Below are 15,819 nucleotides of genomic sequence, written 5' to 3'. Positions count from 1 at the left end.
GTAATTTCTAAATATAGCGAGTCCTTAGCTTTTAGCTGGCAGTCTCAATTTCCAGTCAACTCATTGGAAAACAAATACTAATGACCATATCACAATCACATTTGGCGTCATCATAGTAAATTTAAGACTCAAATAATTTGGTTCAAAGTTGTTGTAGCACACACTGTATGTGAAAAAACCCAAGCTACAGTACATGTGTTTTTACTTGTTCACTTGCTTATTTCGTTGGCAATAATTAGAATCAAGATTGAAGAATCTCAGTGGATGACAAGAAATCGTTTAAAATCTGCATCTCTTCATTGTGGCTGTGACACAAAAGGGTTAAAACAGACAGCACGGTGTGGTGTGACAAGTTCAAGATGTTTTGTGGGTCTTTTCCAAAGGTTATTTCCCCTCACATCTTTGACTAATATTTTAAATCTTACAATCCCTTATCGCAAAGATAAAAAATACTGTGAAAGTCATTGATTGCTCAAGTAACACATTATTAATGACACAGATACAGCTGGAAGCAGGGCTCATCTAACATAAACAGTGTAACCCAAAGTATATTCACTAGAAGAAGCCATCTGTTCAATAGTCCTCAGTCAACTGAGCCTTTTATTCATACTTGTTTTAGACCAAACCTACAAATGTGTTTCACAGGGAAATGCCTACAAACCTGTACGAATCTGTGCATCACCAACTGATCATCGTCGACAGCCAAATCAAAACATCTGAAAAACCGTACAACGCATGTCAAAATGACTCTGTGCAACAAGCCTGGATTTGGAAGCACAACTGAATAACAGGTTCGTAATTTCCTACTTCAAAAGTAAATCATGTCCAAGATGTGAATATTTCTTTGACTAGATCAAAAGTGCAGGTCTGAGCTAAGAAGTCAGGATATGATTTTATCAGCAGGATGGCCGAGAGAGGATAGCAGGGGGAGAAACATAAGAATACATTCCAAGGTCTCATAACTTGGGACCCGTCACGAACAAAAACATTACATTAACAGTGTCTGTCAGGAAAATGTATTCATTTGAAGCACGATTGCATGTTGTGGATAAATAACGAACCGTTCGTGCCACTTGAGGCCCTCCGGTCCTGAGTCACATGAAGCCAGCTCACAGCGAAACCGGCTGGGAGCCAAATTAAAAGCTACTCATTTTTTTAGGAGTCTCCCGTCCGATTCTCCCCTCTCAGCTAGACTTCACTTCCTGTCAGGAAGCCCCCCTTGACCTCCAGCTCCTCCAACACAACACACCCCCTTTCCCCCCTTGTTGCCTGCATAGTTGGCAATGATGGGGAGCCTACAGAATTAAGTGCCAGTTGGTGTTACTGTGTTTTCTCTACATCTCGCAGGAGAGCACCTTTTCAAAGAATATACAGCATGATATTATCCTCTGAACTGGAGAGTGATGGCAGGAACTCTGAGCCGCGTGGCAAGCCTGTAAAGGAGCACTGGAGCAGATCACAGGGTGAGTGTGAGCAGGGAGGGATCGAGAAATAACACTTTGATTTGCACTGCTCTTGAACCTTGTGTGCCTCTTTAACTGCACTGTGGGGTGTGGGTCTGACTGTGAGGAAAATGATGGGGAAAGTATTTTTGTCCCTTGGCTTCATCACATTCCTCTCCACTTCTCTCACTTCTCTCAGCTCCCCAAGTGGTTCATACAACATGGTCTGCTCTTGATCCATCAAAGCCTCACTTAGTGGGGAGAAGAAGAAATATGTCCACTGACAGATATAAATTAATATTTAGCATTTCAAACATCAGACCCTATCTTTCATTCAAAATAAGCAACTGGGATATCAATGGGGGAATACTTAAGATAACAAACAAAAGAAACTGTGCATATATTCCAATTTTTTTTTTTTTCAGACACATTAAGTTTGCAACGGGTTCCCTTAGTAGCATGGTGGCCATGCTGCTCCCACCCTGTTGCCTGACTGCAGGGGTTTCAACTTCCAGGTCTCCACCACTCTCTACTCCTAACCTACAGGTCAGAGGATCAAGGGTCAGAAGGAGCCAAGTGTTTGGGGAGGTCAATGTCTCTCTCCCTGCTGACTGAGAGAGAGGTGGCCATCTGTTAAACAGGTTACCTTTAGTGAGATGGACTGGGAATGTACAATAATGTGTAGTCATTGGATTAGCAAGTTAACATCGATGTTATTGAATTACTATTAAAGGATTTTCTGCATCAACAGTCACAACAAACTGCTATTTGTATAGATAAAAAAAACAGTATAAGAGTTAACCACAGGGGTTTTATAAATGACAAAATAATAAGTTCATCGTTGAGAATTTCACAATAAACGTGAAATCCCAGACAGCCATGTTTAATATACTTGTCACTCCAAAAAAAAAAAAAAAATCTTATTTCTGTTGTATGATGGAAATCATTTCACTTAAATTTTAGTGGGAGCTTACTGTAAGCATCACACAGAATTGGATATCTAGGAACATGTGCAATAACACTACACTCAATATCCACCCAGTCCAAAAACGTGCCGGTCACCGGTTTTGTGTTTTTATTGGCTTGTTGAGAAGCGCAGTCCTTTTTATATGGGGTTGACCGCCATGAAACCAGCGCTCCCCCACTATGCAATTCTCACTCATTTCCTTCCTTCCACTCCATGTACAGGATGCATCTCTGATAAATGGCAGAAGGATGGATGGGCTGACAGAGGGGCCGGACAATAATGGCTGATCTACAGGACACAAATGCAGCTACTGAAGAGATTTATGGGCCTCTCCTCACGGTGGACTGTCCAGTATCCGATGAGATGATTTCTCAAAGCCCTGAACGGACAGCAGGTAGCACAAGGGAATGCTCTCTCTCTTGTCCCAGCAAATTATTTATTTATCAGGTGTTTTGGGTGGAAGCCACTTCAAGAAGTGCACCCAGGAAACAACAAGCTGGCTGTAAATATGACAAAGACGGGAGAAAACAAGTGTGAGAGGGAGAGTGAAACTGTCAAAGTGAATCAGGGGCATGGGAAGAGGGGAAAGAGTTGCTCTTTACATCCAAGAGCCTCAAGCAAACGTAGTTCACTTGAGAACTGTAATGCTACTCATGCAATATGCAGGACCTTTCAAGAAGGCATCACATTCAATAACTGAGAAGGATTACGCTGTCTTCATGCTTACATCATAAAAATCTCTTTATTTGGCAATTTACGTGAAATCATCTAAGTAGCACCTAAGTTTTGTTGGTACATTGAGTTTAAGAAGGGAAGAAATAAACCATTGTTCACTTCAAGTGTGTGTGTGTGCTAACAATTAAAGCAAATAATGACATAACATCCTACATGTACCTAAATAACATTCTCTCTTGTAGAGTCACTGTTGCAATTTAAAAACTGAGTAGAGCTAAAACGGCAGAATAAAATGTATTTATTTATTTTCATAAATTTTAGTTGCAAATGAATTATTCCTGTTCTTAAATAAATAAATAAAAAAAGTCAGAGCTGGTTTAGGCTTCTGCGATATGTGAGTATTTTATATTTTTGCTTTGTCTCTTTGAAAGTTAACCAAAACAGCAAACAGTTTTAATATGTCAGCTTATGGTCTGGAAAATTGTAGTGGGCATCTCTTCTGATATTTTATAGGCAAAGTGATTAATTGAGAAACTAATTGGCTAGATAATCACAAATAAAAATAAAAATGAAATTTTGGTGAAAATGCTAAATGTTTTACAGCTTAAACAACGAACAATGTTAACTCCAAATACAGTAAGCTCTTTTACTGCCTTTTTTGAGAAGCACTGTGACAGTTTAGGATCATTAATCCTCACTTTGTGTATTCAGAATCAATATTACAGCAGAGAACAAGGCAGCATGCCACTCCAACAGTTAATGTCTGATCAAAATGATCCTTTAATTGGGAGCGCTCTTGTAGTTGTTTAGAAATGGAGCACTATCAAACAGCGGTTTACAATCTCCCCCTCAATGCCATACTGATGTGGCAACCGATGCAACTTTCATAGGATCCCTGATTAAAAACTGCTCTGGAGTCCCTAGCCTCCTGACCCCTCACCCTGGCTCCACTCCATCTCAAAGCTCTGGAAATTAATTAAAATTTCACCGAGATAGTATCTCATCACATCTCAGATGAAGGTGTGGGGGTGGTGGGGTGTTAAAGAAAAAAAATCTATTAAAATCATCTCCATCAAGCCCCTCCACTGGTTGTCTTGAAGGCAGGAAGGAGATAGAAGATAGCCATAGAGACACTTCCTGTGAGAGATTGAGCACTTCCGGTGCCAGAGGGCCCAACAAATTTCACTAAATAATGTCATCAATCACAGCACTGGCTCACTCTCACTGCCCCGCAACGAGAACCAGCACACAAATAATTATACATTTGTAATTTAGCCCAAAGGAAAGCCTGTCCCTGTTTTCCTCTTTTCCCCAGTGAGAATCTAAATACCCCCCCTCCCACTTGCCCCACCCACTTTCAACCTTTGCACAACAATAAAATTACATTTGCATTAGCTGTGAGAGAATTTGGTTGGATGATTTATTGAAGCAATCAACACTACACTGGCCAATCCCTGGTCCTCTCACAGAGAGACTGTGTGTGTGTGTGTGTGTGTGTGTGTGTTGTAGTGATTGGGTGGGGTAGCTTGGAGCTTAGAGACAGGAAGAAATCGCTTGGGCTGGGGACCAAAGGGGGAAGCGAGGCATGAGCTGTGCAGCGGAGCAATCACCAAGATTCTGCCTTTGATTAGATTAGCATTAAACAACACACTGACAGATATGACAAATAGGTGCATTAGAGCCTGTCATTCTTCTCTCTTTGCTTTTCTATCTAGCTCTCGCTCCTGCTATTCCTTCGTCTCTGGGCATTTTGGGGTTCCCATTCCCTTCATGTGTCCCATTTTCCCAAATCCATGCACAGCCAATGACATCGAAACAGATGTATATTCTGACTGCACTGCCTTTTTAGAAAAGAAATGAAGTGAATAATGGGAACCAAACAGGGCATTGGGGTTAAGAGGAGGCAAAAAAATGCCAGGTGACAGGCACTATTTCTTTAGAAAATAAAGCTGATAAAAAAAAACAGAGTGTTGCCAGGAGAGGTGTGTGATTAATCAGGTGTGTTTTTGTGTTATTGAGCATCTTGTTTTTCGTGAGTTGTTTTAAATGGTATGGCACAACCAAACAGGGCTAGAGAGAAGTGTATTATCTGTTGTCCTTGTCATGATACGCACTATGAGGGCAATTGTTTGTGTGAGTTACACTGCTATATTTAGGTCCACACCCACCCTAACCCAAACAGCAATCAGTAGCTTTACCTATCTTAATGCTAATCAGCCATCCTGGAGTGATCTATCGACATCTGTGATCATTGATCTGCCCACGCCTGCTTATGATCCCTGAATTAGTATTCATGAATCCAGCAGCAGCTAAATAAACTTGGCAACAAAACACCCACAATACAACAGAGAAGAGAAGGATAATCAATGCAAAGCACCATCAAATCTACATTATCCCTCCTCATCAGTTTGGCTGAGGCCACAAGGGCCAATACTCAGGTCAAAGGTGACATGGACAGGTCGGTCACCCTTGACCCTCAAACCAATATTTGTAGCCAAAGATGCCTTCTCTCCAGTTTCTCTGCCCTCACTCAGTGATAGCATAAATGTGGAAAGGTAGACAAGGTGTGGTGTGGGGGAAAGATAAGACTCTGGATGACTCACTGTCCAGTGCAAGGTGTGGATTTACTGCACTCAAGGTGAGCCTGATGCATCAGGACTGAGGAGAAAGTGGAAGACGCAGATAAGAGAAGATAAAGATGCCAGACTTGCCTGTGAACACAGAAGCATGACGAGCTCCACGACTGAGCTGCTGGACTTCATGCACACCAGGCCTGGAAATACCAAACAAAGGAAGTCAGGTCATAAACGACTTTTTTCTTTTTTTTTTTACATTATTTTAAATATTATTGGCTAATCATGGAAACATAAATGTACATAATACAAATGCACAAGCAGAATGGGATGACCTAACATTGTGCCATCTGCAAGGGAGCAAATAGTATTGATGGGCCTAATGAGCTGACATGATGTTACTGTAAACTAATACATATTTGGGCCTTGTATTACAGGCCTGACTTGGCCAGCATATGTCCCATTGATCCCTAATGGCAATCTCTAGGCTTTTAGGGGGCAGGGGGCCACTAGAGTGTCCAAAGTCTGCCGTAGAGACACAGACGGTAAAAAGGCAGAGTGGCCTTTGGATCTTTCAGTCGCTCTTCATATGACATGGATGCACATGAACCATCACGCATGCAGACAAACACAAATGTATGCACGAGCAAACACACATGCACACTCTCGCCCCACCTTCTTTTCAGGCCCCCTTGCAGCTATCAATCAACTTTCCATTTTGTTTGGTGGCAGCAGACATCCCAAACACTGCTATTAGTGGCCTGCCCTCTGACCTGGCCCCCAAGAAACCTTCAACACAGCCATCAGCTCTTGGCTCAACGTACATTCAAAGTATTGGATTAACAACAATCTGGAGATGCAAGTGCATTTAAATTAAGAGATGTACAGGTTGTGCCAATCTTTGCAGCCAGCCCACGTGTATCCCAACTGTGTCTTTATGATGTCCAACTTACTTGTGCCCTCAATGAGGAGCTCCTGTCCGTGGCTGCCCAGCAGGGTCCGAGAGAGAAAAGGGGCAAAGTCCACAAAGATCTCTCTCAGCAGAGGAGCCGCCTTTTCCAGAGCATGCTCTAGACGCTCTGAGATGCTAAAAATGAGGGGAGGAACAGCATATAAACATACACAGAACATGAACAGTTAAACCTGGAATACATCAAAATGTAAAAAAAAAAAATAATAATAATAATAATTGCAAAATGTCTTTTTCATATGAGGAAAAAAACTGAAATTAACACAAAGTGACAATGAATGGGCACAAATAACTGATTGTGTGTGCTCATATGGATAAATAGGAGATGGTGTGTGTGTGCATACGAGAGAGAAAACGAGAAGGAGAAAAGAAGATGAATCACCTCATATTGGGGGCTGTGTTCTGGGTCACAGGGGAGAGTGGTCGGACAGATGGCAGGCTAGCACTGGCTGGAACCTGGCCGCCTGCTACAGGGCGAAACCAAAGAACTCTGTTATTAGTCTGGATGTTGGACAAGAATAGGATGCTGTGCATGTGTGCGCACACACAAACACACACTCACACAGAGCAATTCATTATACGACCAGGCTAGCACATAAAACTGTAAGGAAACATGCCTCTTATGAAATAATACAATGGTCTCCATTCAAAAGTATAGGAAAAGTCGATTTATGGACAAACAGAGACAGTTGGGGTACAAGTATAATTTTATGGTCAGATAGTGGATGATGTACTTCCAGCACAATATGTCCACCATGAGGTTTTCCTGAAGGAAACCGTTACGCTGCGTACTGAAAGGCTGATAAGGTTTCACTGTCAGCTGTAGCCATCCTTTAAATAGTGTGATCATATCAGTTTTTTTTTTGTTTGTTTGTTTTTTTTATTTCAATCTTATATAAAACACATGTGCAATATGTATATCTGTTGAAAGTATTTATAAAATACTGTGACAGTAATATTCAAGTGTTACACCTGTGTTGGAATGTGAGAGGAGAAAAACTGTATGTATTTTTTTTTGATTGGGTTTTCTTTTTTGTTTTTTTTCTTATAAAGTAATTACATACTAATTTACCCCTCTGGACTGTCTTTTTGACTGTTTCATTGTACAACTAAAAGGTGCTTTACGACTTCATTCTGGAGACAGAGGCACACAAGGTACAAAGTCCATGTTTGATTGATCTGGCAGTAAATTTGCTTCCCTATGGCTCATAAATAAGCTAATGCCCAGCTGAATATGGAGGAGGGGGATTCCTCTGGTGTTTCAGCAGACTTGTTTTTCCAGCCAGGACAGTCTCCAAGCAGGGATAACTCTTAAGGAATGACAGACAGTGCAATGAGTGCTGGAATGCACGTGTGTGTGTGTGTGTGTGTGTGTAAGGTGTTAAACAGCGCCATGTGGGCCTGGTAAGTGTGTCCCTCTCAAGCTGAAATAGCTCCTTCAAACCAAAAGAAAAAAAAAAAAAAAAAAAAGTGAATGATCATGAACGTCTCCATTAGTCCTCCCACTCCTCCACTAAAACATATAGACACACACACACACACATATATATAGACCATAATGGCTCAAACACTGCTCACTGACACCAAGAAACTGATGCAAACACACACACAAGCCTCATTCTGTGATTCTGCAGTCAGTGCAGTATTGTTAAAAGCCACACTCCCTTCTCTAAAGTCACTCCCTCCTTTCTTAAAAACGCACATTCCTCAGGAAAAGGTAGTGCAGAAATTCGCACATCCAGAAAATTGATAAACAAAAATTTCCACCATTATGTATTGCCACTGCTGAATATTCAAACATAGGACAGTTTAAGGAGACTTATATATAATAATTTTATTCATTCAACTGGATTCTTCCTTGAACCAGATCACTGTTACATAAAATTCTTTTTACTCAAAATATAGACATTGAAAACTTTTAACTTATTTAAAATATTCACCCATTTTCATTTATTTATTATTTCATTTTAACTTTGTTTCCTGTTATCCTCTCCAGCCTTTGGTAACTGGATTACATTATGCAAACACAGCAGCTTTTCTGTCAGATACACAAACAGAAGGTCTGAATAAATACTGACTTTTTCAGAGCAGCCTCATCAAGGCTTAGCTGCCCTCGAAGTACTCATGCCTCCTCAATACGTGCGTGTGTGTGTGTGCTTGTGTTTACACTCACTAGCTGTAGAGTCTGCTGAGGTACTCTGGGAGGCGTCACCAGAAGATACCACAGCAACACTGTCAATTGGTGTCCCGGCAGACACAGAGGCTGCAGTGGCTGCTGGGACAGGAGTGGACGTGGCAGAAGATGGTGGCACCATGCCGGTTCTCTTTGGGCCGACGACAACACTTCTGTGAGGAGACAAATTATTGATTTAGTTATCACCTTCACAAAACTTTTTTCTGTGCTGACGATGCCTGTTCACAACTTTCATAGGAGTTTCATGTCCTCAAGACCAGACGAACACCAACTCTGTCATTTCTCCATTAAACTGGAAGAGTGATTACAATCCCTTTTCTGACACTAAATATTTTGTCATCTTGAAACAAACCAAAGGACAACATGCAGTCGTCTCTCATTTGTACCAATATGCTGTTGTCTTCTGGGGACAAAACAATTAACAATTAAACGAAAACAGACAGTTCTCTTAAAAATGAATCCAAAATTAATTTTACATGCACAGTGAAAAAATAAGTAGTAGTAGTTGTTGACCAAGATCATTGTAACAAAAACATCCCCATTGGTACATAAAAGTATTTAGAACTTAAAAGATTTACTGCACATGCAGATAACTTAAAAATAAGCTCCATGTGCAGTAAAATTATTGTCACTAATCTTGATAGTTAGTGAAACATTTCAAATAATGTATATAATGTACTGATCAAACCTTATTAAAAATAATAACAAATCGCCAGCAGGTTCATTACATTCTTAAACACAGTTATCTGGGTTGTAATGCTGCTCCATTGCCCCTCGTGTAAAGTAACAGGAAATGTTCCACGGAATGATGTGGTACAACTGAGTGGAGTTCAAGTCGCATCCGGCAAACAGCAGATGGGAGGAGAGCAGCATGCAGATAAGCTGTCAGTGTAAACCAGGGCTCTGACAGACCACTGGCCATATCAAAGAGAGCCTGGTCCTGCTTATCAGTGCTGACATAGGGGAAGCAGGGTCTAATCACTGGCTACTGCTCCCTCTCAGAAACACAAACCAATCCAGGCTTATCAAGATATGCAACCATGCATCAAATGCACACAATTTAAATATGGAAAGAAAAGACTAGGAGCATACAGATGACAGGACTAGCATGCATGCCTGCATATTCCAGAGTGTGTATGCTTTTATGTACATAAGGGGAATAGTTGAGTCTGGCTCCCTGTGGTGAGTACAAGTAACTGGCTGCCGTATCAAAGGCTGTTCTTGGCTGATTTAAGGCAGCTGATCAGATCTATTAAAGTTACAGTGAATGTTAAACCCTGACAGTTGACCTTTGCTTCAAGTGATCTATGATTTGAGAGTAACAGAGTTGCATACGGATCCTGGTGGTTTGACAGTTGTGTTTAAAACAAAAAGACATACTGAGAAGGTCCAGAGTGATGCATAAAAACTCAAGCAGTGACCGAAGCAAATGAAACCTGTTTTGATAGCCAGCAAGGTTGGAGATAAAATTATCTGGAAACTTTTCTACTGTTTAGATAGCGAGAAAGCTGGATGGTGGTATCAGGGAAGCAGGGCGGTGCAGACGTGAGGCATCCCAGGTGTCAACAGCAGGAGACGCAGAGAGGAGCCCTGGTGTGTACAGCCTGGAGTGAGTGTGTGTGTGTGTGTGTGTGTATTTCCACAAATATTTGAATATATGCATATGAATGTACAAATAAATGCACGAGTGCACAACAGCATACACCAGCGAACATGTATGAGTATATGTTTGGCCTTCCATCTGTTCCCCAGCAAAGGCCCAGTGAATTATTCAGCAGGTCATTAGCCACACTTATCATGAGTGGGACGCCCCAGTCGATTAATCAGCCGTCAGCGGCCCCACTCAACCCACAAACAGGAGCTCAGGGCAGTGGATGTGTTTGCATACGTGTTCGCCAGGCTGAGGTTGAATTATTTAAAGGCTTTAACCTACAATGGATAAGTGCAGTAAGCGCTGTGATACCAGTAATCTCCACTATTTCAGGTTTTTAAAAAAGAGTAAGCATGAGTAAGGAAGTGTCAGGGATAGGTCTGTGTGTAAAAATACCCTTCTCTGGAGTATTAAACTCAGAAGCAGCTTATGTGAGGCCAGGGAGTATTAACTACAGAAGAGCTTGTATCTCTTCCCTCTTTGTGCCAAATATTCAAAATGCTGTTTATTGACCACACAAACACATTTGTAAGTTCACTTGTTCACTAACCCTAACCCTAATGAAGTTCATTGTGTTTGACATTCTGTTAAGCTTTGATTGGATGATGATGGCTGCTGTGGGAAGGACATTACCTGCATTTTATGAGTAAAGCAACTGCAACCTGAGGTGTCAGAAAATGAGAAAATGATGATGAGAAAAGTCCAAACTTAAAAGCTCCTATGTGTGTTTGTGTGTGTATGTGCAAGGATATTACAGTGCGTGGGGAACTATTCAAGGTATACTTGTGTGTCAAAAACAAAGTGGATGTTATTTATTCAGGATAAGGTAGAAAACGATCAAAACAAAATTTTGTTAATCAATTTCAACCTAATTTATCATGTGAGTTTTCAACATCTCAGCTGTATTTGGTTTTAATGGTGGAGTAATTGTTCAATAACAATTTAACTTCCAGCCCAGGGATTTTTACAGTCAATGACATTAATCTACAGAAGAGCTGCAGGTAGATATAGGATTACTACTGGGTTCACTCTCAGTAAATCACAGCAGGTGAATCTGTTTGTGTCCGTAGTGTTGAACTATTCATTTCACACAGGCTCACTATTCATACATTTATAAAAGAGAGATCTTCCCTGTTTATGTAGTGTTTGTGTCTGACATGCTTGCACTCTTCCGAAGCAGCACATTAACAACACTTCATCATCAACATAACTCATGTGTACATCAACTCTCACATGCATACAGAGTCTGCTGCCAGGAATGCAAACAACTACACCATGTATATCCCAGTGTCTAACTGGAGATATTCTGTTGAACCATGCAGTCTAAATCACTGCCTTGTACAATGACACTGTTTAGTTCTGGTTAGTGTCAGCAAATATTTGCAGACTGGCTGTCATAACAGGGGTATGGCTGAGAAATGGATGGGAGAAATCCAGCAGGTCTCCACTAGTAAATAAATCAGGACGGATACTTCACCCTATGACCCACCCCCAGTTTTTATCTAGGAGATCCCTGCTTTTTACGTGCTTTCGTCTCATAAATCCAGTCCTCAGGGCACACAGAAAGTTGCCAGGTTTTGGCAAGAGATGTCAGTCTACAATGTCAGCTCTGGCCTGCATTGGTATGAATGGGAAACTTACTGGTTAGTGGGAGACGCTGCGCAGTGATGGAGTCATTACAATAAGACTGAAAAAAAAAAAAAAGCTGTTCAAACATAGCTATAAATGTGGTGGTAGAAGTGATAGGGGTGTTGACTAGATGCTGAAGGCCGATAAAGAATTGCAAACTGAGGAGATTGAAATTATTAAAGACAGTGACCAAGATAGATAGTTGTATAATTTTGACCAAGAGACATTGTGATAGTAATTTTTCACTATGTTTGGACACTTTACTGACTCAAGGATTAACTGAATAAATGGCTCAAGGATAAGAACAGTGAAGCTCTGTATTTCCTTATTCTCAACAAATCCCATGACAAGACCATTATTATTCTCTTATTCAGCGCTCCTCCATTCTTGCCCCAAATCTATTGGTTTTCACATTTTTCAAGGGATTTGTTAACAATAGCTAAAACATGGAATACTGCCAGCCATATCCTTTAACAAAAAAAAATAATATTTGCCACACTGCAAGATATTCACGTGTGAACACCCAGACAGAAGCTTTTGATGAAGTTTACTGGGGTGCGGTTTGCTGTCTGTGCCTGGGCTGTATTCCTTTCATAAAAAGCTCCTACAGGCAGCAAGCAAGCTGTTAGTCTATGTTCTCCAGCTCTCCTGACGTCCTCTCTTCCTACTGAGTGTGCTCAGCGGACAGGAGCCAGTCTAATCCCCCTGATATGAGGAGTGCCCTGAGACCTGACAAAGCATTCCTCAGATAAAGACACGCGATCACAGAGATGCCGTAGAATTCCCACAGTTGGGGGCAGGCAGACTGACTGTTTGTGCGTGTGTGTGTGTGTGTGAATGGATACGAGTGTGTGTACGAGAGAAACAGAAATGTTGTCTACAATACATGAGAACCTTGACTTGACATCACCCCCATGGAGAATTCTTTCTCTCCCATCTCTCTCCACCCTCCCCCTCCTTCTGCCATTTGTCTCAGAATCAACGCTCCAAATGCAAACCAGACCAGTGACCATCCTCTCTCACCTGGGCCCGTCTGTGCCTTCAGTACCCTGCTCTGCTTTTGAACCCCCCGCACCTTCAGGGATAATGCAAATTATACAGCTTTTATGCCAAAAAAAAAAAGGGGGATCCATTTTGAATGTTAGACAGGGAGAGATGAGCAGTGGGAAATGAAAAAGAAAGTCATTAAATATCAGTGACAAGGGTGAAAAGAAAGTTTCCTGGCAGCTTCATGTCTCCATCCCAGACATGACTCCCGTTTACAAAGACAGGTTCTTTGTGAGGCCATTTGCTTGGGATAGAGACTTGCACCTACAGCTAAAGGACAATGACGAAGAACAATGGGAACAGAGGGAAAGAGTCTGAGACTAAGATTGCCCAACTGAAAATATTTTTTGTTACTGAATGTTTTTCAAGATGCAACAAAGCTTCCTCGGAGGATATCAACCTAAGACATCTTCGAGGTCTGACTTTGAAAGGAACCCTGCAGTAATGTTTTGATAAATGGCATGAAACTGTAAATTGTGAACCTTGAATAACTCCAGCATTCCGTTTTTGGTCTTAAGAAACCGATTAAACTGTCAGAATTACATCAATGTCAACAACAAGAGAATTTCCATCCCAAATTTTTTTCCTGCAATCACCACTATGCACAGTAGAAATGGTGTAGCAGTGTATGTCAAGCCATGCTTAAACCCGAGCCCTTACCTATCAAAAGAGCTGATCTGCAGGGATGATTCTATAGCCGCGTCACCCACAGCTCCTAGAAACGCTGGCGGCAGCAGACTGGGATCCACCATGATATCATCATGTGGCGCACTCACAAGGCTGCGCAAAATGTCTTTCACATTTTTGCCCTTTGAATCAGCAGGTAGAGCAGGTCTGACCTCAGATGAAAGTGTGGACAAGGCCTCAGAAATGGCATCTGGACCATGGGTCACACTAGAAGATGACAAGTCTGCCTCGCTTGCTGCAGCTGAGGTGTGGTCATCACCGATGCCAGAGTCATACCGCCGGAGAGAGACACCATTCTCTACTTCCAACCCAGCTGATATGGCACCACTATCTAAGAAGGCACAAAGAATAATGAAGAAATGTGAGCAATAAAGGAAAAATCATATGAGACTCTGACAACAATGGTTCCCAATTTGGGAAGTAGGATATTAAGTGTTGCAAGAAAATCAACAGTCTATTTTCTGTCTAAAATTAAGTCTATTTTTTTCCCCAAAAATCTCGCACAATTTGTGTGCAACTTCATGCTGTATTATTTGATTATACAATTAAAATGCACCACATAAAAACATAAACAAAAAGAGTGAAAAAGGGGTCACAATCAAAACGAATGCTGGAAATCATTGCATTAGAGCTTCCAGTGCAATTTTTCTACATAGATTATTATTTCGGATGAAACCTTTTATTTGCATACCTGTGCTCCTGGCAGACTGGGATCGTTGGGGGTTTTTCTTGTCATTGTGGGGCTCCAGGATGTCGCGGTACTTGGACACCATGAGGACTGAGATGAAGTACACTACTGCAAGAGCCAAAAACTGAGCCTGCTTACTGTCCTCCTGGAACAAACAACATACACTAAACAATCTGAAAGCAATGATAGCTTATTACATAGGTGTTGTGCATAAAATGTGGTTGATGGGAGTCTCACAATATCTCTAAAGACGACAGCCCTAAGGCGGTTAATGTCCATGTCCTGAAGCAGACGGTCCAGGTCTCTGACTGGAGACAATCCACCTGTCACTGCATCAACAGGACTCTGCATGTGTGGATGAAAATCAAAGAATTGCCTCACGTCATTATGTACAAGTGAAGACCAAAAAGCTCATGCACTTTTGTATCTGTCGAGATGTTTAGTAATTCATGTACACTTCATGGAGTAGGTTAAGGTTTCACAGCTTAGGGAAGCCTTTCCTCCTGGGATCATGTCCTTAACATAATGGCTTTTCTATAGAGCCACTGCATTATAAATGTGCTTTAACACCCAGTTCAGGGAAGAATAACATGACTTTACTGGAAGTCAATGTATCAAATCAAGGGGGCAATGACAAAAACCTAGTGTAGTGTAACAAATAGCAACCAGTGTGGTAATACAATAAGACATAAGCTAATGCAATAAGACTAGGCTGCTGTGGTCGAGGAGGACAAGGGTCCTCCTGGTTTACTAGTGAGGGAGAGTGTGACCCTTTTCCATTATAAACAAAACATTAGCACAAAAGTGAGTGCAGATTATTGATATTTACAATGTTATCTCTCATTTTGAGGGGTTGTGGAGGATTACTCGCCTGTGCAGAAGCAGACTTGGCTGTTCCAAGCACAGTGCTGGGCATGGCTGTGTAGTTGGGGACTGAGCTGTCTGTGCCATGCTTAAACTGGGCTTGCTGACACTCCAGGCAGTTTCTCACTGCCATTGCACAGACTGGGGAGAGATAGATATGATGGAACATAAATAAAGTCACTTTCAGATATATTATTTGGCAAAATTATGCTGACAAAGAGATGCATGACAAACAAAGCAAATGCATAAAGAAAAACAAGAATGGGAATATAAAAATTAAGCTGATAAACTGAGAAAGCCGCACGAGGAGCAGCTGAGAGAGGCAAAAACAAAGGAGAAAAAGTAGGGCCACAACAAGGTCAGTCCTCCGCCAACTCTGGCAGCATCATTCACTCTTCCCTGCTCCACCTCTCCTCCCAAGGTCATAGTGCA

At 41.5% G+C, this 15,819-nt stretch overlaps 1 protein-coding gene across 1 annotated transcript in view; it reads right to left on the bottom strand.

Moving 5' to 3' along the window:
- The window catches only part of lrba (LPS-responsive vesicle trafficking, beach and anchor containing), a 166,377-nt gene that overhangs the window by 101,492 nt on the left and 49,066 nt on the right, over positions 1-15,819 (bottom strand). Inside the window, exons 26-33 of the mRNA XM_029509480.1 lie at positions 15,395-15,528; positions 14,761-14,868; positions 14,527-14,668; positions 13,809-14,166; positions 8,801-8,973; positions 7,010-7,094; positions 6,611-6,744; positions 5,796-5,857 (exon numbers count right to left, since the gene is read on the bottom strand). Of these exons, the coding sequence (XP_029365340.1) occupies positions 5,796-5,857; positions 6,611-6,744; positions 7,010-7,094; positions 8,801-8,973; positions 13,809-14,166; positions 14,527-14,668; positions 14,761-14,868; positions 15,395-15,528 (1,196 nt within the window). The remainder of the gene's footprint in view (positions 1-5,795; positions 5,858-6,610; positions 6,745-7,009; positions 7,095-8,800; positions 8,974-13,808; positions 14,167-14,526; positions 14,669-14,760; positions 14,869-15,394; positions 15,529-15,819) is intronic.

The sequence above is a fragment of the Echeneis naucrates genome, chromosome 1, assembly GCF_900963305.1.
Source record: "Echeneis naucrates chromosome 1, fEcheNa1.1, whole genome shotgun sequence".
Taxonomy (NCBI): Eukaryota; Metazoa; Chordata; class Actinopteri; order Carangiformes; family Echeneidae; genus Echeneis; species Echeneis naucrates.
This window is presented reverse-complemented; position numbering and strand designations above follow the sequence as displayed.